The following is a 26,835-nucleotide window of genomic DNA, read 5'->3' as shown; positions in this document are numbered from 1 at the left end:
ACAAACCTTATAAATAAAATACCAAATCACCCCGCCAATTGGGCTACATTTTAAAATTCTTTCGGTCGAATGGGATTTCGGTCGAATGGGAATAAACGAATAAGACGGTGAACGTGTTAAATTTGAGAGACTAGGACTTGAAGATCAACGCCGCATGCCCTGTTGCAAATATTCGACAATTATTTAGTCCCCAATCGTATGTATATTAAACCAATTAGACCAATAAAACTAATTCGGTCGAGTTGCAGAAAACGACATCTATCGTACCATCCAGGTACTACATCAAAGCCGCGACCATTTTTAAATGAATGTTAACGGCTTTATTGGCCTTTTTTAGTTCATTAATAACAAATACAATTTGTGCATGTTAAATACAACTTTCGAAACGGTGAAATGATCGTTTTGAAAGTCAAATTAAGAAACGCGTCGAGTTGGGTTGAACGATGCCCCAAGATTTCTAACACTAGCGTTAACAATATTTCACCCTTTGAGTAGGTAATAAAATGCTTCGTTTCAAAAATCAATTAAACAAGAACGGATATACTTCAGGGGAACTTGTAAGCGGTTCAAGTGTATTTTCCATGTTGTTTTACCAATTTTTACATTTATTTTGGTTAGACTTAATTTTGACCAAGGGCAACACAATTACCAAATTATCGCAATTTTGGACGACCATTAATATACTTATGAAAAATACTGCACAAAAAATGTGAAATCTGAAATAAGTACCTTTTTTATACTACTAATTCTTATTGATCAAAACTACATTACATAGTACTAAAATAACAAAATAATTTGAATAATACGAAATTACGTATTTAAAAATAATCTGTACATTATGATTAACTTATATAATAATATTTATGAATGTGTTGCATTCCTTTCAAGAGATGGCGCTCTAGAACTTTAAGGGACACCAGTTTCACGCGCTTGTTTCGTATCTGCTACCACGTGGTAAATCCACGCCGAATTTTTTCAAACGCCGGTTTGGCCCTTTAAATCAAGATGAAGCGTTAATATTTTCTTGAATCAACTTCGATTTTTTAAGCAATACATTACATTCTTTAACAGCTGTACGATAATTTTCATCAATCATGGTCTTACTATGACGATTTCAATGGAAGGAGGCTCTATTTATGCAAACATGTCCATCATGGGCAGTGTCCACGCCTTGTCGCTGCTTTTCTATTTCTTAACCGTGAAGAATCTGACAAGAAAAAAAGGACTTTTGCTGGTTTTGCTAGTGAAAGCAATCGTCTTTCTGGCGGTCATTCCTGTAGGCGATAGTAAGTATAACAATCATTCACATTTGAAGTCGTTGTATTTCGTCACAAGTAAATGAAGTCGAGTTATCTGGTAGTCCGAGAGATAACCAGGTGTGCAAATCAGTGTTGTAGGATAACACTGTTTTTCAACGCTGGGCCCTTCAAATTAACCTGCGGAAGCTCTTTCGTGACTCATCAATGTCTATTTGTGGGCCCTTTAATAAAATTAAAAGTAAGGTACAGCTTGCGTAGCTTGCCACTGGCACCTCTACTAGCGCAAATCCTAGGTTATCACTCTAATTCAGTTAAGATAATAAGTGTGAAGAAGGTTTTACGAATTAAATTGTTCTAGACGCAAATACCCAAATTTCACCTTCAATAAGCAATGGCGATATTTAACAAAGATTATCAAGCATATTGTTTTGTTTTTTCTCTAGATTTATTCTGGTTGAAAATTATGCTGTTAATGATTGGAAAAATCGCCAGTTCAATAAGTTATACTTTAATGTTCCTTTACGCGAATGAGTTATTCCCAACGAACCTGAGAGCTGTAGGCGTGAGCGGAGCTTTGACTTCTGGTCGAATCGGAGCTCTGGTGGCTCCATTCATGGATTATTTGGTAACATTAGGAATATTGAAAATAAACATACTTTTCTAGTTGAAGTGTAATACTGATATTTGCAGGCGAGATTTCACGGGCGACAAATACCATTATTTATATACGCAGCGTGTATATTGTCTACCATAATAGTAAGTTTCCTGCTGCCAAACACCGAGGACCAACATTTGCCGGACACCGTCGTGGATATTAATATGTAAGGATTAAGTCGGGAATGTATTCAGGAATTTGAGGTGTACAGAGATTAGGTGGGCAACATAATGTTTGCTGAAGTGGTGGCTTAACCTGTTAATTATCTTCCTGAGATCGTGAGGACAGAGACTGTAAGTGCGGCCACATTTTATCTGCTAACACCCATCGATCCATCCATTCTTGAATTAGTACCTCGGTTACGATATTTATATTGTGATAACAATTGTGCAGAACCATTGAAGGACAAAAAAAATGAAAAAGATAATTACAGGACTGGTTATCTTGTCACGATTAAATTAAAATTATTCAACGACGGTTTTTACGTGACTACTACTAGCTCTAGAAACCATAGGGCCAGCCAACAAAAACGATGAAGGTGTAAACTCATACGCAGGGAACTTCCTTATATTGCGAGGAACCATCCTATTACAAGGCAACAAATGAACCGTCGGGAAAGCTATTAGGCATAAGTAGCTCAAACTGCACCGTGACACAGTAGAGATAATGTATTGTGACGTAACTTCCCAATATTTTCTTTGATTCCCAATCTAACAAACAGACTAGCTTAAGGTTCCCACCCACACATGATACGGGGATACCTACGAAGAACCAAAGCTTTGGGAGAAGCACTACACAAACGGGTTAACGCATTACCAAACTTTACTCCGGGTTCCCATCCACCTAACTGCCACTGGTATTGGAGTTCGCGGGTTTAAACAAAACATCGGCCATTTAGTTGTCTAGGGATATGATTTGTGAGCTTACAGTTAATACACTGAAACGAGGGTCGGACATTAATCTTAATTTAAATATTGAAAATTAAACAAAAGTGGAGATCTCGTAAGAATAAACAGTTAATATTGAAAATTATTAACAAGGGAACGTTAAAATTAACTACCTATAGAAACACTAAACATATTAAAACATGGTAACCTAACCTGGAAGTACTTCCCACTATGCACGACAAAAGGAATAACTAGAGCTCTAGCAAATATATACAAATACAGGAAATACATTAAAATAGTTCATGGGACACATGCCGCGATGGTTCAGCTGGAGAACTTCATAAACGCGTTTAAATAAACTCGACACAAAATTGGCTCCGTTATCAGACACTACGGTCGACGGGAGACCAAAGCGGGAGATTACGTCGTCAACCAGGTGGTTAACAATGGGTTTGGTCGACGCGTTTCGTAAGGGAAAGATTTCAACCCATTTCGTCAAGTAATCCGTCACTACCAGGATATATTTGAAACCTCTTTTACTCCGGGGGAAGGGACATTTTAAGTCTATCGATATAACTTCCCACGGTTCTTTCACCTCACTTGGTTTCATAACACCAGTGGAGAGCTCCGGAGATACCTTATGGGTCTGGCAAATTGGACAGAAGCGAATATAGTCCATCACGTTAAGCGTGAGCTTGAGCCACGTAAATTGGGATTGGATACGACTGATGGTCTTTTTAATGCCTAAATGGCCAGCCAAAGGGATGTCGTGATTAAGATGCAAGACTCTCGTCTTCAATGAGTCGGGGATTAAAATTCGAAAACTGTCCCACCCATTGACATACTTTTCCACATCTTTATAGATAACGCCGTTCCGAACGGTGCATAAAGGCGCTACCTTCTCTACCCAACATTTCAAACCAAGCTTAGTGGGCAAGATATTGCCTTCAAGATATTCAAACAACGTGCCGATCTCTTTGTCACTACGCTGCGCTTAAATGCCCTCTTCTTTGTCGAAACGGACAACAGACTTCGTTTCTCGGGGACCTACCTTCTTAAGCGCGGCTACGTTAGGCTCTTTAGCGGGTATGCACGATAAAGTATCGGCGACTACATTTTTATCACCGGGCACGTGATGGATGCTTAAATCAAACGCTTGAAAACGGGAATTCCAGCGCGCAAACTTGCCTGTGGGGTCGGGTGCACTGTGGAGCCATTTAATTGCGGAGTGGTCCGTAAATACCTCGAATTGGGCTCCTTCTATGTAAGGTCTAAATTTCTCGACCGCATATAAGACGCCAAGACACTCTCTTTCTGTCGTAGAGTATTTCTGCTCGGTATTGCTTAGCGAACGACTAGCGTATTGCAACACGCTCTTTTTACCGTCGATATTCTGCGTGAGAACAGCTCCGAGTTCCGTTAAGGACACGTCGGAGTAAATAACAAACTTATGGTCATAATCTGGGGGACTTAAAATTGGGGCCGACAACAATTTGCCTTTTAGGGTTTCAAACGCCCTTTCCTGGTCCTCTGTCCAATTCCATGCAGGTCCTCATGGAGCAGGGCGGTTAACGGGTTTGCTATCTCGGCAAAGTGTTCTATGAACCAGAGGTAATAACTCGCCATTCCCAGGAAGCTGCGCAATTGCTTAAGGTTGCGGGGGTGGGGAAATTGGCTCATTGTAAACGTTTTCTCGGGGTCCACTATTATCCCTGAACTGGTAACTACATGACCCAGGATTTTGCACTCATTCTGGCAAAACTGTGTTTAAGATGCCTTCACTGTAAGGGATTCAAAGTCGGTGGACGCAATAATAATATCGTCCAAATACGCGCATACACCACTACCGGCTAGATCTCCGAATAAGTTGTTTACCATCCTCTTTAAGGTAGCTGGCGCCCCTGTTAACCCGAACATTAAAACTTTGGGTTGGAAGAGACCTCTATGGGTAACGAGAGCCGCCAGATCTCGATGTGATTCATGCAGGGGAACTTGCCAATAGCCGCTTCTCATATGTAGCGTGGTTATAAAATTCGGTTTGTTAAGGCTATCTAAAATGTCATCTATGCGCGGCAACGGATAAGCATCCTTCCGCGTGATATTATTTAGCTTCCTATAGTCGATGCACAGTCTCCAAGTGCCGTCTTTCTTACTAACGAGCAGCGTGGGGGCAGCCCAAGGGCCGTCCGAAGGTTCTATAACCTCTTGCTCCAGCATTTCGTCAATTTGCGTATCCAGCTGCGCGCGCTTGGCGGGGGAAAAGCGATAGGGGGCACATGCGAGGGGTCTACTATCCCCGACTTCTATATAAATCTCCACCCGCGATGTTCAACCGGGCACCGTAAAGAAAATTGGTTTGGTACTGATATACCAATTTTTCGAGAATTTCTTGTTGTTCGCCTTGAAGGGGGGACGTTTCGAGAGCTTCTCTAATCCCTTCGTAATCAACAGTGTTTCTGGGACGAGCTACACCTTAACGGGCAGAAGAAAGCGCGTAAACCTTAGAGAGACTGTGAAGTTTCAAAGGTTAATTGTTTTTTTGGTAGACCGGACGGAAGGCAAACGGTTCCGTCGGTTTCTAATAACGAGCCATCCGGCTGCCTTACGAATCTAATAGGGGTCTAAAAGCGCTGTTAATTATTGTATCAGGTGAGTCAGGATCAACTAACGCGAGACACGGGAACGAACCCAAATAAATTTCAAAAAAGTCCTGACCAATTTGAAAACCTGTCTGACCTTGGTCCCGTGCCCAACGCATCCCTGTCTATTGCTTTCGCGCAGGCGGCGACGTGCCGGATCTCTCACTGCCCGCGAATCCTTTTAACATTATCGCAAAATCTAGCCCGACCTGTTCTCAGATAAAGCACTTCATATTCGGGTTGTAATACGTCCCGTCTATATTATAATAATTAACGGGTGTCTTACCACTTCTACATTCTTCCGACATATGCACCATCCGGCCACAGTTATTGCACTTTAGAGCGGGCACACTCGAGCGAGGAGCATACGGGGGGGGGGGCAAAAATATAAGCTTGCGGAATTAAATGGGGGCTTAACAGTACTAGCTGTCTTCTGTCCAACAGTCTGCGATTGGGTTCATCGCGATTAAATTTCTCCGCTATCATGGCGTCATCTAGGAGGTCTCTAAGTTAGTCGTATTTTTTTGTTAGCAATAGTTTGTTTATATCACAGCGTAAGTTTCGGTTCACAAGCCTAGCTTGTTCCCTACCCGACAAAGGGACATGTAGTTGCACGAAAAACATTTGCGTTGCGAATTCACAAACAGTCTCTTGAGGTTTTTGAATACGCTCTGCGATCTTATCTTTAACAAACTCGTCATTACGTGACCGCTCAATCGCACGCCTAATTCTATTATCAAAATCGTCCAAGAAGTGAAAGAGGGCTCCGAATAAAACCAGTCCAACGCGGGGCCTGTCAGCATCGAGGGGACGTATCTTTGAACAAAAGTATCTTCGGTGATACTATTTGTTATACAGACTTGTCTCGCACGGCGCAGAAAATCTTTCGGGCCGGCATCTACGGGGTTTCCTGCGAAAGTTGGGGCGCTCGTAGGAGCGGTAAAAGGGAAGAACGGGGTGGTGAAAGAATGAGGGGTGAATACACTGGCCGTGGAATTTGTCGGCGCTTTTTTGGAAGATGACCCAAGAGGGGTGTTAAGCGCAAAGCCTGCTAACGGTAAAACTTGGTTATCCGACTAACGTGGGGACACACTGCGACTCCTTCGTGGAGTGCCTATAGGGGTCCTACTTAACGGCATACTGGTAGGAGGGAGATAAATTCTTTTCTCGTAACGCTCTCTACGACTGTGCTTTTGGGCTTCATTGAAGTCAGTATCGAAACGACTAAAGGTACTCATACAGGTGGGCAAATTAATCATAACAATAAAGAAACAAAATATAGGTGCTCATACAGGTGGGCAAAATTAAGCAAAACAATAAAGGAAAGAAAAACAAATATCGGAGGCCGAGTCGTAATACCTCTCAATTTTTAAATAGTTTATTTTCAAATCAAAGCATGCGTCCTGTAGGTAGCATTGGCGAACAAAAAGAAAAAAAATACTAAACTTACCAATATCATACAAGCTAGCTGTGGGGTTTTGTTAGCTACTAATAAACTCATACTTATCAACAAACGCACATAACACTAATGATCCCAGATGGGCCCCCAATTTGTGACGTAACTTCCCACTCTTTTCCCTGATTCCCAATCCAACAAACAGACTAGCTTTAGGTTCCCACCCAAACATACGGGGATACCTACGAAGAACCAAGACTTCGGGAGAATCACTTCACAAACGGGTTAACGCATTACCAAACTTTACTCCGGGTTCCCATCCGCCTAACCGCCACTGGTATTGGAGTTAGCGGGTTTAAACAAAACATCGGTCAGTTAGTTGTCTAGGAGTATGATGTGTAAGCTTACAGTAAATACACTGAAACGAGGGTCTGACATTAATCTTAATTTTAATATTGAAAATTAAACAAAAGGGGATCGTTAGAATGAACAGTTATTATTGAAAATTAATAACAAGGGAACGTTAAAATTAAATACATATAGAAACATTAAACATATTAAAACATGGTAAACTAATCCGGAAATACTTCCCACTATGCACGACCGAACGACAAATACAGGAAATTTATTCAAATAGTTTATGCGACACATGCCTCATGAGGATTAAAAGTTGAGTCTCTATTGAGTACTCAACTATAAACAACTATAAATATAAAATAAAACTTAGGAGTTCATGGTGAAGAGCGGGCACGCTGTGCTTCTGATCGGCGGGGAAATGCAGGTTCCTGAGCCGCTTTTAGAGATTGGTGGTTAATGTTGACGTGGGGAACATGGCGTAGATGCTGTTGGTTCCTTTTTTTATTTCTCTAGCTGCATACGCGTGAGACTTCTACTTTGTCATTTCGACTAGTTTTAGGAAAGTCACCGGTGCCGTCACTTTAACTTTTTATTGAACCGAGTCGCTATTAACGACCTCAGATGTGGTTCCGTTCGCTGCTCGTCCGGCACACACAGTTTCGCGCCCAAAACAGCTCTATTTATACGTTCTGGGTCATGTGACCCAAACGCGCAATTAAGAGTGCCCAATCACCATTCAGGTGATGACACTTCTCCGAAGATCATGGCTTTCAACCCACGCTCCTTGGTCCGACACCATAAACTATAGTTAGTATTTATCTTTCGTCCTAGCGAAGCGCAAGATATGGGCGCGCACACACATACATGTCACGGTTTAAATACCAAAAGACCGACAAGGGTACGCAACAATAAATCAATGGAGCAATGGAATACAAGAAAAAGAGAGGGACTTTATTCTGGGAATTTCCTCGCAGTGGCGGCTATAGTTGACAACTTCAATGACGGGGGAACTAGCGAGCATCTCGGCCGAAGAAGCATCGCTTGCTCAAATACTTTCACCCGCGGGCGACCAGCGCCTTTGAACTGTAAGCATTTGGGACCCTCTACCCTCGGTCCTTACAATAGATATTTTAGCCCAAGATGTTTGACTGCGTTAACAACTGGAAAGATCCGTTTTCTCCTTTTTCGTTAACAGTGGGCCTTCATATAGCCTAGTTTTAAGCATTTTAAGCATTACAGTATGGAGAAGGATTTGGTTAAGATGATCCGTGGACATCATGGTTGAATTCCAGTTTGAGCCGATTCTGACCCGTTAAAAAAACTTATCTAGAATTCTCATTGCACGAAGGAGCAGTTCTAAAATTGTTTAGGTTTCAAACGGTTTTCAAGCTCCTTTAGGTTTTGAAAATTTTTAATTTAAATAGGTCTCTTCTAAAAGTGGAAACTTAAAGCAGTTTATTCAAAAGCCAAAAAATTATAAATTAATAGCCTTTATTTAATGGCTATAATTATTATGATTAATTATTAAATTAAAATGATTAGCAGCGTAAACATTTCTCTGGAATATTAATTAATATTTTAATTTTCAGACTCAGTAAGAAGAAAAACACTGAAGTTCACTTTCAAAAAACTCCACTTACGAGAGTTTCGGCGTAAACAAATATTTGAAATTCGTTGGATTTATTTTAAGTACAATTCTAATATTAATTATAAATAATGTGTTTTTACGGAATAGATTTTGTCGTCATTTACTTAGATTAGCATTTAAATTTTAAAAATAATTAAGTTAATATTTCGTGTAAAAAGCTGTAAATGAATGGAATAAATATATACACGTACAACAGGTTAATTTAAAACTATAATCAAATTAATCCTGCTCGAGCCTATAATTTTTGGAAAAGGTTGGACTGATTAAGCCTCAAAGGTTTGAATCCATTTTTCGTAATAATTTAATTTAAAAATAAATTAATTATAATAATAACAGTAAGTATGCACTTGTTAATGCTAATGTCCTGCCCGAAACATTTTTCGACACTGACATTCTCTACTCGAACTGAGTAGCACGTTATCGTCCTTGGTAGTATTAACTAAACAGGAAACTTTTGTAAGACATTAGTAAAAATGTTCACGCCACAATGTGGGCCGGTTCGGCAACACTATTATCACTCTTGTTTATAATTTGACAATATAAATGGTGCAGTAAGAACATAACCCTTTAAATGGGTATTTTATAAGTCACCTTGGTCGATTTCGTGAATAAAGCTGTAGGGTGACCTACGTAACTGGAATGTTTTTCAAAATATCCGAAATTTACCATTTGGTCACCTAACCTAACCTAAAAATGGTTTCATTTCCGGCAAATGAATTTTCCACCAATGGGTTCCTTGCAGTCGAAGGAAACGCTAACAAGAGACTAAAGGCCCGTTCCAAAGACGAAAAAGTGGGATTGTCTAATTTGCTGAATTTCTGGACGTCTGGACCATGGCAGAAACGCATTTCAGATAGGCACTAAATTTAATTTATCCATTTGGACCATCGAAAAAGCTAGAGAAACTAGTTCCCAATAACCTGGATGTTCAGTTGTAACCTCCGGCCAATGTTATTTATGATCTAACCAGTAGATTCTTTAAATCTATCTTTACATCATTAAACAACCTAATATAAATGATTTATACGTTTTTCGACAATCTGTTTTATGCTTGGATGACGAATTCGACAGCAATGCTTAAAACGGAGATAGCTATTCCGCAAAACCAGCATTTGATAATTGGCAGGAGAAAGTTGATGGTTGTCGGTAATGTCTTTGGCGTTGGTTCACCATTGTCCTTCAGCGATTGTACGGTTCTATTTTAAAAATTTATATACAACGATATTTCAGGTGCACAAGGAATTTTATTTAAAAGAAATAAAAAAATTTACAACCCGACTAGTTTCGGACACACTATTGGTACGGTTCTTTCAACGAAGCGAAGTACTCTGCAACAATATACCCGAAATCATTTATTTTCTTAAGCTATTTAGATGATCAAAAATTATTCAGGTGGACAGAGAATATGTGAGCAAATATTTAACCTCGTGATATCCGGAAAATTAAGCACGCCCCTCGACTTAACCCTGGAAACATTTTCGGTTTACATAGTGTGGCTTGGTATTATCTGTTAACATTCTTGATTTGATTTTTGCCAACCGCTAATCTGTCTGTGTGTCTGTGTGTCTGTGTATCTGTCCTGCGAACGCGTTCGCATATTCGGTGCAAAGGATAATCATTGCGTACGCAGTTTCTGGAAATCTCTGCGTTCACAGTTGCTAGGACGGTCGAAGGGTTGGCGACGGTGAGCATTAACGGATTAACTTGCGGTTGCGTTGGGTTTGGATGGTGTTTTTTCGTTAACGCTCACCGTCGTGACAGTTTTAATTAAGTTTGATTGAATATTTCGTTATTGTAATGTTTAAGTGTAGGGTGTGAATGTTGTGTTTGTGTTATGACGGTTGTGGGTGTTGAGGCTATTGTGTCTGTACGGGCATTTTCTTTTCAACTTCTTCTTATTGCCTTGGGGACGGACCGAGTACTGAGTGTTATGCAACCTCTCAAAGTCCAATGGCATTGTTTCCAAAAATTGTTCACGGTATTCGTCTTAGTATCAATTTGCGATTTTTTCGCGCCGGCAGGGAATCGAACCCGGTTCTGCTGCGTGGAAGAGATTTATTCTAACCACTAAGCCACAGACGCCTGTTATGCTACGGTGTTTTTCGAAAACCACTTTGGCGAATGTCCTTTACGAAGTTATAACGTTAGGTACTGTAATTTATTCTACATCATTTTAAATATTTATATATTATTTTAATTTTATATTTAATTAAATATTTATAAATTTTATTAATCTTATATTTAATTAAATATTTATAAATTATATTAATCTTATATTTAATTAAATATTTATAAATTATATTAATCTTATATTTAATTAAATATTTATAAATTATATTAATCTTTTATTTAATTAAATATTTATAAATTATATTAAACTTATATTTAATTAAATATTTATAAATTATATTAATCTTATATTTAATTAAATATTTATAAATCATATTAATCTTATATTTAATTAAATATTTATAAATTATATTAATCTTATATTTAATTAAATATTTATAAATCATATTAATCTTATATTTAATTAAATATTTATAAATTATATTTATCTTATATTTAATTAAATATTTATAAATTATATTAATCTTATATTCAATTAAATATTTATAAATTATTTTATTCTTATATTTAATTAAATATTTATAAATTATATTAATCTTATATTTAATTAAATATTTAAAAATTATATTAATTTTATATTTAATTAAATATTTATAAATTTTATTAATCTTATATTTAATTAAATATTTATAAATTATATTAATCTTATATTTAACTAAATATTTATAAATTATATTAATCTTATATTTAATTAAATATTTATAAATTATATTAATCTTATATTAAATTAAATATTTTAGTATTTTAATGTAAAATTTATTAGTGATCATTAATTGAACTCGGGTTGCATTGTTACAATGCGGATAGTTCACCGCCGAGCCATTGACTTCCTTAGGGAAAATCTAAGTAAAGGAACCATTATGAAAAGGCAGGTTTTTTTACAATATATATCTGTATATATTGTTTATTGAACTTTTATTGTTTGTGAACTTGTTAAAGTCTAAATAGTTTACGTATGAAAATTTAAAGGTCAAATCTTGTTTTAGCGCAGTCAGCATATAAAATGGTTAAATGGTAGAACCCGTTAGTTTTTTGTAATTTATTTCGTTTTTCAGTCTTTTTTTTTAATCTATTGTGTATTTAGTGTATTAGTTTTCAAGGGTAATAGTTCATTTATGAAGAAAGTATCGAATTGTTTATATTGTGCTCTTACACTTATGTTGGTCTGGTTTTTAACTTGGTCGTCATTACTTCGTAATTAATTTTAAACGTTTTCTCGACTGATTAAGATGTTTAATGCAGTTCATCAATTGGGTTCGTTTGTTTTATTTATAAAGAGCCCTAACTATTCCGTCTACGGTCATTTATTATTTAGTCAAGGGGCTTTCTGTGCTTTGTGAATGGTAAGTTTTTTATTGGTGCGGATATTTGGACATCTACCATTCCTAATGCAGTCGTTGATTTCTTGGGTGTGCGAGACATTATATGATATTGGAAATTGGACGGTATTGAACTTTTTCGTGCGGTATGTGTCACAACGTCAACAGGAAGTCTACGAGTCGTCCACTACCAGATGTCGAATATAGCTAGTCTACGGTATCTTCATCAAGGGCGAGTGTTGAAATAAAATGAGCGTTAAAGATGCGGCAAGTATGTCGTAAGAGAGAAAAATACAAATACCCTCTGTAGATATTTCTTTCATTAAAATTTGCATCGTATTATATTTAAATGATAAACTTGTTCTGTAAATAGGGTTAAATTCAATTGTGCATTGTTTTAGTATGTCTAAATCGCTGTTGTAACTACTTAATTTATATTATTCTGAATAAATTAAACTCGGTTTTTTCGTCTCAATTATTTTAATTAAAATTAAAATTTTATACCGGGTGGGATTGATCCGGGATTACGTGTTTAGAGATATCTCTAGGGGTCATCTCGAAAAATTAATACCACTAGGGATAATTCTTCCGAGGAGAGGTATATTTTGGCTTGCCAACTTGTTATTTTATTTTATCGCGTGATTTCCGATTTTTTTTGTCACACTACGGATTGCATATGTTCAGATAATGGTTGTGACGCTGACTTATAATATTTTCGCATAGTTTCTGGGGGTAGAAACATAAAAATTTATTGTATTCCCAAATAGACGCTACAAAAAAACCAAAACTCTTTTAGCTTCTCTCATAGGTTATATCATTGTAGAAGTGTCGTCATTGGAAGAGATATTTTCAATAACGTTTCATAGCTAAAGAAGCCTAAATCTCCATACTAAATTCAATTTATAATCTACCTAGTTTAACTATGTGAAACTCTTCTATTAATATCTAACAACCCTTTAGTAGGGAATTTATATTATTACAAAGAGAAGCTTACATTTTCGAACGCAATTTCCAACTAAATTAAATCGTTTTGTTTTTAATAACTCTCGAACAAGCGCACGATTTTAAAACAGTAAATTTAACGACGCGGATCTATCGCTGTTAATAATTAAAAAAAAATAAATAAAATATACGCGTTATAAAAATTTTATATTAGGTATATACATGTATACAAATCCGAATTATTAATTAGATTATAACTACAATTACGTCATATTTCCTAACCAAGTGAAGTGTTATTTTTTCCCTAATTGGCGACACCTTCTCTTAAGTAGCTTACCATAATTACTTTACGAAAGAGGTTAAACAGTGGCGTGGCCATATTCGAGGGTGACTTATTTCCATAGAAAAAGAAATCGCAATGGATCCCTAAACTGACGTCTTCGGATGCCATTGAAGTGGACTCTGGTGGCGTTTATCCTTCCCCCTTTGGTGGCGGGGGAAAGCTAGACCATGATGCTCCCTAAGTTGAAATAAATGTATTTTTGGTATGACACTCAACGTTATTATGATTAAAATTATTCGATCCAAAGAGAATTGGATTCCAACTGAGTGTGTCTTGATTCCAGGTGCATAGAAATTTGGACATTGGATCTGGATCTTCTTAAAGGTCGCTCCACACTTTTAAGTGTTGCAAATTTGGACTCTCTGGCGCTATATGGCTAACGTGACCATTTTTATTTTTACTAAAACACTACTCAAAATGGGACATTGGTTAAACACTATTCAAAACACTACAGGGTACCACTTGCTGACGCACGAGGGGTCGGAGTGTGCAATAACTGGTGGCTTTACCGGGGAGTCGGGGTCCAGCTCTTGTAACCCAGCACGGGCGGTGGCGCACTGGGAGAGGTTAGCTCCGTCCAAATGATCCTATCTCCACCTCCGACTTCGGTCCGGTGTGGGCTGGTAACTGGGCTGCGGTCCAGGCTAACGGAGAGGGGCCGGGCGAACTGGCCATCTCGGCGGATTGAGTAGCCTGCTGTGGGGCTGCGGGCCTCCGTATGAGGGCACGGCGGACCCATCTCCCGGCCTTTTGGGGTTCCACTGGGATATCCGGTGCCAGCTGTGCCGGGTTATGCGGGCTGCCGTGTGCCCGCCGTTCCCCTTTAGGAGCTCCTTCCAAAGGGCTTGGCTCTCTACCTTTCTTGGTAGGGTGTCGGCTGGCGTTGCCAGAGCATCCGCTCTTATTCCCAATGCTGTGTGCGAAGTGGGGGCTGGTCGACCCATTGCTGCACCTTCTGCTGGGTTGAGTGGCTTGCGTCAAGGGCGCGACCATCAGTAGTGGGGTTCTGCTACCCATGCTGGTTTTACCGCCTGTCCGGGTCCTTGGACGCTGGCGTAGGGCATAATGATGACAGACCTCCAGTGGTGTGGTTTCAATCTTACCGGGTACACCGGGCTATAAATCTGGCACATGTCCAGGTTACCACTTGCTAACCTAAACAGACCACAATTTGCAAATATCAGGAATGAATTGCAATAAAAACAATAGCAAATCTCCTAAGAAGGCGCGCGAGTGAAGCGATAGTGAAGCAGACGGTGAAGCAGATGGTGAAGCGATAGTGAAGCAGACCGTGAAGCAGACGGTGCAGACGGTGAAGCAGATGGTGAAGCGATAGTGAAGCAGACCGTGAAGCAGACGGTGAAGCAGACGGGGAAGCGACAGTGAAGCGACAGTGAAGCAGACGGTGAATCAGACCGTGAAGCGACAGTGAAGCAGACAGTGAAGCAGACGGTGAAGTAGACAGTGAAGTAGACCGTGACGTTGCCCGCCCCGCCACCCACGCGCTCCGTCAAGCAACCACCACTCATTACTTCACTTAAGCGCGTGATAGTTCAATGCTATCGGAGACTCTTCACTGAAAACGAAGCAATTTTGTGTCTCGAATCTTTCCTCGGGGACACCGGGAAGGAGTACCGAAAAAGGGGACTGTCCCGTTCAAAACGGAACATAGTTACACACATTTTACTGCGGATGTTTTCAAAAAAATTTAGGAATAACTTTATTCCAACCATGAATGTAATCACTTCAGCCAATCAGGATACAGGGGTTTGTTGCTGACTCGATCCACAAAACGTTTTCGAAATTTTGCTAAGAAATTTTCTATTAATTCTAAGAAAAATACGTAATACTACCAAATACTTGATAATCATAAATAAAGCTATTGAAAATTAATATTTTTATTGAAATTATATTAAAAGTTTACGAAATCAATATCGCGCGAAGCTTTGGCCATGAAAATTAGCCAAATTTAAAAAAATTCATATCAAAACAATTTTTGAACGCCACGATAATGCAGTTCGTTAACAGTCTTGAAATTAATACATTTATGATATGACCAAAGAAAGATCTACGCTACGATCGAAGAAACGCGTTGTTAAAACAAAAAGTAAGTGAAATACCAGTCCTAGTGTGACTGGTGATGAGTCTTTCGCCCCAAAAGCGATCCGAGCCATTTTACGTCGATCACGGTTTGCAAAGGTGAAACTTGCTTTCCAGAAATTCCTTAAGAAATAAAAGAACGTTATAATAAACTATTCAATTTCATTCAAAGTAGTAAGTTAGCACAATAAAATAACAAGACACGTTCTAAAATAAATTTGCATTGTCAAATAAAAGAAGCGGGTTTCTTGGAAAAAATAGTTGAAATTCTGGTTAAGCTTTTCTGGCGCATCTACAAGGTTGGAGTCTTTGCAGATTATTTCGAGCCTAGGCCAACTCTTCTAGGCTTGATATGGGTTATAATAACGCTGGTGGAATATCCCACTTCGACGACTTGTTCCATTTTCGGAAAGCGATCACCTATTGGTCATTTTCCCCAATCTTTTATTTTTATAAATTACTCATTATTTAACTTCATCCGCACAAACCGAGCGAGTTTATAAATTTCAATAAAGCTACATTGGGCTGACTAAAATTCCGACGCAAAAAATTCCTTCTCAATTTAATGTGGTTTTCCATATGCTTAAATAAATATGTTACTAGCCAATAGTGTGACTCCCTAAATTACTAGGATGAATAAAAAGGTTAAAATCCAACGTAGTCCACCTTTTTACTGGTTCGTGGTGAAACAAACCGTTAGTGAAGATTTTTGAATGGAATAAAGGTACAGTGCTATTAGTAATATCCTTTGCAAAAAAGACCCAATCTGAGACGCATAAGCACCATAAATAATTGATCCTCTGCTTTTCTCGGCCTGCCGCAACTAGATGAAAATGGCAAACTTTGCTCATATTTATTACTGTAGTACAGACATATTTTCTTCTTCAAAACCAGGATTCAAATAATTTAAGAGAGCCAAGAAAGCAGAATAATTTGGAAGCCCAGTATAAAATAACATATCTTCATCTTTGTCAACTGAATTAATAACTTTGCTAAGACCTGCTTCATTAAATAGGTTTTTACGTATCTTCAGCTCTAATTTCTCACGCAATTATTTTACTTGGTCATTCAAGAATTTATTATCAATTTCTAATTCTTCAATATTTTATTCAAAGCTATTTATTCTCTCTCTTAAAGTTGAGGGTAATTCAATAGTTTCAGTGTTTTCAATACAACTTAAATTTCCTTCAGATAAGTAACTGGAATTAGTTTTTGCCTCAAATCCCGCGTTGTCATTTTCTGTCTCTGGATAAGGTGGTTATCCCAATCATGGGCCAATAAAAGATATTCATCCAGGACATGACTCTCGTATTACCTCGCGTACGACGCTACCGTTTCTCTCGAGAAACGAGGACCTATGTGGTAGGGGGTTGAAAAGGGGACTGAAACGGAACCCGTAACATTTTTTTTAAGCTACGGCTGCGCCATCTTCGGTTTGGGGTTTTTCAATTTTGATCCAGTCTCTGGTTTTTGTCTTTTTGATTTTGGTGGAGTATTTTCACTAATAATTTGAATACAATGGTATTAAAAATAACCACACTGAAAACTAAATTTTACCATTTCAATCTTAAACTCAATGCTTTAGGTTCAGGTAAATCAATACAGTAAGAATCATCATTGAAAATATTATCACAGACTGCTGCTAGGTGCTGCTCATCAGATGAGGTCATATCATTCAAAATATCACAGCCAGCGTTAATCCCCATACAGTCATCTAGTTTAAACATTCTATACACATAGGGATAATATTAGAATAAATTTAATAGTTCAACCAAACTATAAAAATATAATAATACTTTATTATACTCACTTTCAAATCCTTAAAATTATTTTCCTTCACTCTTTGTCGCCATTGCACTTTTAAAAACTGCCTCCTTAACCCTTCCCCGTCCCCAAAAAAGGTGTGACGTGGGTTGTTACTGGTTCACGTTTGTAATTTTTGCCGACAGGGTCCTCTAGTAGCTCGGCTGTTTCTCTTAGTGGCCGCATAGCGATTAGGGAGTCATGTCCTGCTTTTATTGGCCCATGTCCCAATCAAACAACGAGGGCACAACTCTCTTTTTCAGAACTCGGTGGATTCCTTTTGCACAAAGTCGCTAAATTTAAAAGGTCTTGAACACACTCTACTGTAATGTGTAATAACGTACACACAGAAAAATATTAATGTAAATTTTACAGTAAGCTGCGGTCAGCATAGATGCCAGCAGAATGCTGTAAATTTCACAACCAACTCTGACTGTTTTTTTTATTTTCATGCTTCCTGTTAAATTTACTGGACAGTCTGCTGTTTAAAAATACAGCAAGATAAAGTTATATAAAGAGTATTGCTGTTTATTTAACCTTCATTCCAGACGTATTTAATACGGTAAATGCATGCAGTTTTTACAGTAAAATCCAATATTTGTAATATTCCAGTGTTGGCCGTAGTTTTAGTTGTCAAACGTATTTAGTACAGAACCTATTCACAACCTTAAGATTTCATCAACATTTTTACGGATCAAACCATTATCCTATTGGTTTAATTAAAAATTTTAAAATATTTTATTAATCAATTCTTGATAGAAATAAATAAAAATTTACATCAATTATAAAATTTATTATAACAAAAACTTTGACGAAATATTTTCATAATTCAACAGAAAAATTTAATCATGTTTCGCTCGAGCCTTTGTACTTTAGAGTTATGGGGAAAACCGAAGGAAAGTAAACTATTAACTTGGTTTCAAATTATTAAGCACACGTTGAACAAGGGTTGTAATTAATAAAGCATTTTTCGTGGGGTGCTACTTATACAAAAGATAATATAAAAATATTTTTATCGGATATTATTATATTTAAAACTAAAATGAAATTTGTGTGATTTAATAAAATGTTTTGACAACTAACTAATAATTAGTTGTTTTATGTACTAGCGCTTGCCGTTTATAACAGAAAAAACCGCAACGTGTGGTAAATTTTACGCATTTTTGAAGTAAAACTTCAACCACGGTTTCATATTGTTAATTTTATTATAACTGCCATTTTAAAAACAGTACGAATATTAATTTTTACAGTCGCTACTGTTTTCTTCAAAATACAGCAAAAAGCTGTAAATTTTACGACAAACTGCTGTTAACCCACTTCAACTGCACCTTGCTGTAAATTATAAACCGTATTTTCTGTTTTTTCAACAGTAAGATTTGAGTGTGTATGTGTTGGTGACTCGGTGGATAGCATTTAAGCATTGCTTCGTAGGTTTAAGTTGTTTTCTTTAGGAAAATTGTGATAGCCTACTTTAAACATAAGCAGCATAATATTATAAGTGTACTTACAAAATTTCCCTCTTCAACTTTACTGGAGTTTTTCTTCTGTTTACAGCGTGCTACACAGCAAGCTCGCTACATTTTAGTTATAAATACCTTTAATTTAAACTAAAAAACTCTTAACTCTTAACTACGCCAATATTCCATACACTCAAGTAGCAGACGAACTCAACAAGCTCGACGTCGATCGGAAACGCGTACGCGTATGGACCGAAATAGATATACATATAAATTCATATTTATCCGGGGGGGTGAATTTTGGCCCACCTTTTGATATAGGTCTATAAATATAGAGTAGAAAAACTGGGGGACTTGAAGCAAAGAAATAAGCAGTTAAATGTGGACATTGGAAGAAGTATGGATGTCTTGACTACTATTTTTTTTAATGTGCACAATATGGGGAATTTCGGAGGTGGATTATAAAATAAGTTTGAAGAAAACAAAATTAGACTACGCATAAAGTTTAACCGGCTCAGTATGGACCACATAAAACCAAATGCAACCCCCGTTTCAGACCAAGAGCTGGTCGGAAATTTATCGGCTCATCCCTTGACCGAAGTGGAAAAATCTTTATTAGAAAAAGGTCCAAATTTGGCGTTATCTCCAAAATTACCCCCCATGATTGACATTGCTGCGAGTACTGAACAATTCTTAAGGAAACATAAATTTTCGGATATCGAAAAACAGGATATTAAACATTTGCTAAAATAACCCCTTAATAGAAAACATATCGAAGATAAATCAAATTTAACGGATAATAAATAATACGCCCTTAAGAGTTTAAAAAATAGTAAAGATATCATTATTTTAAATGATGATAAAGGCAACAAAATTGTAATAATGAATTTAAAAGATTATAATGGAAAAATTGAGACTGTGTTAAAAACGGTAAGCTATACAGAATTAAAATTATATACGAGTGACAAAGCCAATAATTAAATCAGAAAAATTGTAAACAAGGAACTAAAAAACAAAGCAATAACGTGGTTTAATTATCATTGTATAATTTCACAAAGTTTTTACTCCATATTAATATGCCTTTCCGAAACTGCTTTAAAAAAGATCACTTGATGAGGCCAATTGTCTCAGATAGAAATGGCTCCTGTAATCAGAAATCTTGTCAAGATTTTAAATCCGTTAATTGAAACCTCTATTAGAAAGATAAAAAACTCGATTCAATTAGTAGTTTTGATGTGGTGAGCTTGTTTCCTAGTGTTCCAGTCACAGACATTTCGCATACTTTAAAGACTAGACTTGAACAAATTTGACGTAGATACATTGATAGATCTAAGCAAAATATGTTTAGAATTTTATTGTTTTTCCTTTAACAAAATTTTGTATAAACAAACCCGTGGTTTAAGTATGGTGAGTAGCTTATCTCCGCTATTAGCTAAAATATAATATAAATCTTTTATTTTGGCGTGCTTTCAATAGCCAAAATGCCTCCATGAAACTGATTCACCGGAACGGGCTGCTAAGCTTTCGAGTACGGAAGGCTTATCACGAAAAAAGGTTTTAAACTATTAAGAGGTTTAATTTTTAACTACATTTGCTTCGTAATTTAAAATCATCATTCTAAATTTGCGGGAAATTAGAAAAATGTTATCAATTATTTCATTTTCTTCCTCAGATGATAAAGATGAACATTAAAATTCCATTAGCGTGTGAAGTTCCGCCATTTTGGTTTTAAAAATGATCCCCGAAATTGTTCTTTTACGAATTATTCGATTGAACATTTTAGGGTACACTCTGACATCATCTTCGAAATTCAATTTACACCTTTCGCCTATTGTCTTCATCAGTTTCCTAAGGAAGAAATGATAAGAGATTAGTGGGTTAGTAGAATACGTTTCGTATCTCAAAAGATGTCAAAATCACCAATACCTTAGCGTAGGCATCTTTTTCACAGTAACGGAGAATCACACCTCCAAGATATGCCACTGTTGCTTGTTTCATAGAAACAGGGCGGTTTTCAGGTAACTTAGTGAGTTGATCCAGCAACGACAGGATGTTGTCAGGTATGATTTGTGAAGATTCATACTCTTCTTCGGGGAAGATATCTTCGTCTGTGAATACGTTCTCTATTTCAGGTAATCCTAAGATTTGGTGTGAGGCTGTCTGGCTGAACGTTCGGTTCAAAATCTTTTCTGGCAATGGCTTAAAGCCATTCATTGCACAAAATTGGAACCCAGCAACGTTTTTCCTATTCGTTAACTTCGAAATTGTTACACAGCAAACTTGAACAATTTTAAATGTTTTGAACAGTTTAATAATAATAAAATGTAATAAGATAATAACTTAAGTAAAAAATTGAATATATATTTTATTTTGTGTTCTTAGTTTTTAATTTTTAATTCTCGCGTTGTTCAAGATGACACCGAGGCTTATTTTCGATACGGGGAAAATTCCTCGCCTTAAAATTTGGTCGATTTTAAACGAAGATTGTAAGCGAACCAACGATAGGAAAATTACAAACATAGGCTTAAAATAAAGCTTACACGGTTTACACCTTACTTCAAATCATATTAAAATCTCAGCGTTGACCAAAATCGCAAAGATAACGAAAAGGTTCCGAAAAGTGGGACTCTTTCGAAAGAATTTCTCCGTATGATAACATGAGAAGGTTTGTCCCGGCTTTCAGCGTGCCAAGCGGAATTTCCCCGCGTAAATCGGCTTTTCCTCATACGCTCGTTAACATGGGAGGAACATAAAATTGGGGGGCCTTCTAGTGCGAGTAGCACTGAATTTAAGTTGGCCGTAAACCAGAGCAAGCGGTTTTTTCGTCGAATGGAAACTACGCTTCGTAGTTTCCATCCCCCACGGTAAATATCAGAGGCGTCATGGAGTAGCTTTTTGCAAGGAGGGGTATATGAGCCAGTGAGTTTAAACGGGAAACAGAAATCTCCCTCGAGGAGGCGGTAAATCAGTGAGGGCAAACCCCACATGGTCAGGCTAAGAAGGGCACATAATAATGTTTTTTAAAAGGCCCGGTATGATTAGAGCCCATCACATTTCCCTTCACCAGCAGCCCCTTGAAAATTGCAGTTAAAAGTGCCCGCGCTGACTTAATATCCCTGATTACTTTTTCGAGTTTGGAATGTACTATTTTCTGTTATCGCGACACCAAGAATGGATCTATTTATAAACAGAGTCAATATTTATATTCCGTCAATTTTTACCTTCGCTCCTATTTCCAATATAGGACGGTAACCAAGCTCCTCCCCTTCAACCCCAATCAATTCTGGGCGGCGCATCATTAGTTCCGTAAAATTTACGTACTCTTGACGCGATTGACGTAAAATACGTGTATCCGCTTTGAGAGGCCGGGAAATAAAATCAGAATTTCGGTAGTAATGTTTAGGATTTAGATTTTAAATCAATACACGATAAAAGTTCAGTCATTATTTTAAAAAAATCATGAATTTGCAAGCGAATTTCTAAAAACTGACCAGGCTTAATAATTGCTAAGGAATTTGGTGAATTGAATGCTACTTTGAAACCACTTAGAATTTCAATCGAGGCATTCAAAGCATCACTTCAGCTTCATCAGAGGGAATTAAAAAGTATTGCAATTTGCAAAGCAAATTGGTTCTGGTTCAATAACAATGACAATCTGTGGCATCTATATCTGAAGATCTTTTGTAAATTCTTGGAAAAGTGAGAGAAGTAGATGATGGAAACTTTCAAATTAGTTGTGGTATAAAGAAAGAAGAGTTTTAGAATCACAAAGCCATTTAACCTATTTAAACTGTCTGAAGTATCCATTTTCAAAATATGTATCAATTAACTGTGAGAGAGTTTTTTTAAGGTGTATATAGCTAAAATATAATAAGATAACTTCAACAGATAATCTCAACCTTCCTTGCTGTCAGAAATGTTGCTAGGAATTAGGGAACGAAGTCAAAGGGTTGGCCAAACCACCGTGTGACGGTGAGCGTTAACGGATTAATTTGCGGTTGGGTTTGGTTGCTTTTTTCGTTAACGCTCGCCGTCGCGAGAGTTTTAACTCAGTTTGATTGGATATTTTGTTATTGTAGGGTGTGAATGTTGAGTATGTGTTCTGACGGTTGTGGGTGTTGAGTCTGTTGTGTTTGTTGTGTTTGTATGGGCGTTTTCTCTCCAACTGCTTCTTATTGACCTCTCAACGCCCAATGGCAGGGTTTCCACCAATTGTTCAAGCTATTCGTCTAAGTATCAATTTGCGATATATTGGCGCAGGCCAGGAATCGAACCCGGGTCTGCTGCTTGCAAGAAATTTACTCTAACCACTGAGCAACCGACGCTTGACCTTTACGAAGTTATAACGTTGGGCACTATAATTTATTCTACATCATTTAAATATTTATAAATTATATTAGTCTTATATTTAATTAAATATTTATAAATTATATTAATCTTATATTTAATTAAATATTTATAAATTATATTAATTTTATATTTAATTAAAAATTTATAAATTATATTAATCTTATATTTAATTAAATATTTAAGTATTTTAATGTAAAATTTGACCGTGATCAGGAATTGAACTCGGGTCGCATTGCAACCATTATGATAAAGCGGGTTTTTTTACTAAATGAATGAATACAATATCTGTGGATATTGTTTATTGAACTTTGTTTTTTAATTTTTGTCTAAATCTTTTACGTATGAAAATTTAAAGGTCAAATCTTATTTTAGCGCAGTCAGCAGATAAGATGGTTAAAGGGTAGAACTCGTTAGTTTTTTGTAATTTATTTCGTTTTTTCAGTCTTCTTTTATCTATTGTGTGTTTATCGTATTAGTTTTCAAGGGTAATAGTTAATTTATGAAGAAAATATTGAGTTGTTTACATCGTGCTCTTACACTTATGTTGGTCTGGGTTTTTAACTGGGTCGTCATTACTTCGTAATTTATTTTAAACGTTTTCTCGACTGATTAAGATGTTTAATGCAGTTCATCGATTGGGTTCGTTTGTTTTATTTATAAAGAGCCCTAACTATTCCGTCTACGGTGTTTTGTGAATGGTAAGTTTTTCGCTTCTTGTTAATTTATTTTTTATTAGTGTGGATATTTGGACATTACGATTCCTAATGCAGTCATTGATATCCTGGGTGTGCGAGTCATTATATGCGGCATGTGTCACAACGTCAACATGAAGTCTACGAGTCGTCCACTACCAATGTCAAATATAGCTATTCTACGGTATCTTCACCAAGGGCGAGTGTTGAAATAAAATGAGCGTTAAAGATGCGACAAGTATGTCGTTAGCGAGAAAAATACAAATACCCTCTGTAGATATTTCTTTCATTAAAATTTGCTTCGTATTATATTTAACTGATAAACTTGTTCTGTAAATAGGGTTAAATTCAATTGTGCATTGTTTTAGTACGTCTAACTCGCTGATGTGACTACGTAAGTTATAGTATTCTGAATAAATTAATCTCGGTTGTTCCGTCTCAATTATTTTAATTAAAATTAAAATTTTATACCGGGCGGGATTGAACCGGGATTACGTTTTTAGTAAATAACTCTAAATTGCGGAGATATATCTTTAAGGGACGTCTCGAGAAATTAATACCAATTCTTCCGAAGAGAGGTATATTTTGGGCTTGCCAACTTGTTTTCTTCTGTATTTATGAAGAGAGCTAATTCCTCAAATGATTTTAAAAAATCATTGAAAATTAGGAACTCAGTTGAATCGAAAGCGTATATAAATTTAACTTTTTTGTAATATGAGTTTTTATTTGGAACAAGCTTTTATTTTAGTTAAAAATATTTAATTGGTCGTATATTTTGATTTTTCTAAACAATCACCCTGTCTGTCTGTCTGTATGGGTTCCGAACGAGTACGTTTTTTCGGGGCAAAGTGTAATCACGGCGTACGCAGTTTCTTGGAATTAAGGAAAAAGCTTTTCCAAAATAGCCCTTTTTTGTCATTGAGTAAAGTATAATATGTTTCAATTTGCGTTAGTGCCGGGTGGAATTCGACTCCGAGACCTTTTGCACGACAGGTGAGCGTTCTAACACAGAACCACGGACACATGTTATGCTTCTCTGAAAATTATAAACTCTACCAAGGAGATGTATTTTTATGCTTGTCAACTTGTCACTTTAGTTTTCGGCTCATCAATTGTTGTGGCCTCATTTTTGGTTCTTGTGTGACGTCAATCTTTTTCTCGCTTTTAGATTTTGGACCTTGAACTATTTTGAGCCGACCTCTTCCTCTTTTCGTCTTTTCCTTTCCTTTCTTTTACATCATTTAAATCTGACTCAAATATGTTCATCATGGGTCTACCACGTTTCTATATTTTTGCATATTTCATGATTTAATACTTTAATTATTTCCCCCTAAAAATTACGGTGACATCACACTCCAAGATAGTGTAGTGTGTTTTCTCGTATCAAGTTCGTATATGATTTGTGTTTTGTATGTACTGGGTATCTACTCTTCAATTGCTTCCAACTTCTAAGGTAGAAGGTTACGTATGAGGGTTACGGTTAACGTCTCAAAAGGCAGGGTTTCCACCAAATGTTTACGGTTTATTGTCACTTTGCGCTAGTATCGAGCGGGATTCGAACCCGAGCCTTTACTGATATTTGACATTTTATATCCATAAAAAGTTAAAAACATTAAAAACCCCTAAAAAGTAGTTTATTTTTCATTTTTTTTATTTTTCCGATTTGCCGAAAATTTTCCGCATTTCATTTTTCCGGAAAATTATCAAATCTTTTTTTCCTATTACAATTTTCATTACCGTGGGTATATGGATTGACCTTTTCTGGATTTATAAATATTTTAATTACCTTGTTGTTTGATTGGGTTATTATTATAAATTGTCTATTGCTTATTTCTTCTATAACAATTTTTTGTTACTGTGGGTATTTGAATTGACTTGTTGCTTGGTTGGGTTATTATTATATATTTTTCTATTGGTTATTTTTCTTGTTTAATTTCGTTCATTGAAAGTGTTGATAATGTGAGGGAGAATTCATGTCTACGATTTTTATTTGCATTGATTTCTACCGGCTTTAACTTTTGTTTTCCGTATATATTAAATTGTTTAAGACCTATAACACAATGGGTTGGTTTTTACCTCTCCGAGGGGACTTCGTACCCTAGGAGGGGTTATACAACCACCGTGTCTGTCTGTCTGAGCTGCGAACGCGTTCGCATTTTCGGAGCAAAGTGTAATCGCTGCGTACGCAGTTTCTTAGAATCAGGGAAAAGGTTTTTCCAAAAACCGCCCTCTTTTTGCCATTGGGTGTAGTATAATATTTTATTAGGCTGAGATTCGAACCCGAGCCCTCCTGTACGACAGGTGTGCGTTCTACCGCAGAACCACGGATACAGTTACGCTTCATTGAAAATTAAAAACTCCTCCGAGGAGAGGTATATTTTGGCTTGCCAACATGTTGTCCTTAAAATAGTTTATCGCACGTATATATTTTACTTTCGTGAGCGTTCTAATAATTGTTAATTTCGTATTTTATATATCTAATTTTTGTTAAATTGATACAGTTTTTAGTCTAAAATTGGGTTTTCTGTTCTATTGATATTTGAAATTTGCTTAAGGCAATAACATTGGTAATATTTATTTTAAATATAATAAAAAAATCTTCTACCGGTCGGGATAGGACCGGGATTACATTTTTAGGAGGAAGCTCTGAATATGGCGATATATCATTAAGTGCCGTGTCGAATAGTTAATACGCCCAAGGGCAAAATCTTCAGAGAAGAGGTATATTTTGGCTTGCCAACTTGTTAGACTTGAAAATATATCGCCAAGATTCAAAATTAATTATTGAACTTGTTTTTTTAAATAAAAAGAAATGTTAATTTAAATCTTTTTAAATACATTTAAAACTTTACATTTCA

General features: G+C 36.6%; 1 protein-coding gene across 1 annotated transcript; it reads left to right on the top strand.

The window, feature by feature from the left end:
* The first annotated feature begins 1,144 nt into the window (after positions 1 to 1,144).
* On the top strand, positions 1,145 to 8,921 carry LOC149960247 (solute carrier family 22 member 6-like). The gene is made up of 4 exons (XM_090167423.1): positions 1,145 to 1,286; positions 1,703 to 1,884; positions 1,950 to 2,080; positions 8,783 to 8,921. Exons 1-4 carry the CDS (start codon positions 1,145 to 1,147, stop codon positions 8,847 to 8,849), a joined length of 522 nt encoding a protein of 173 aa, XP_090023549.1. The 3' UTR covers positions 8,850 to 8,921.
* The last annotated feature ends 17,914 nt before the right edge of the window (positions 8,922 to 26,835 follow it).

This window comes from Leiobunum rupestre, chromosome 2 (genome assembly GCF_980474605.1).
Source record: "Leiobunum rupestre chromosome 2, qqLeiRupe1.1.hap1, whole genome shotgun sequence".
NCBI lineage: Eukaryota > Metazoa > Arthropoda > Arachnida > Opiliones > Sclerosomatidae > Leiobunum > Leiobunum rupestre.
The sequence above is the reverse complement of the archived record's forward strand: the minus strand, read 5'-3'. Positions and strand labels throughout refer to the sequence as shown.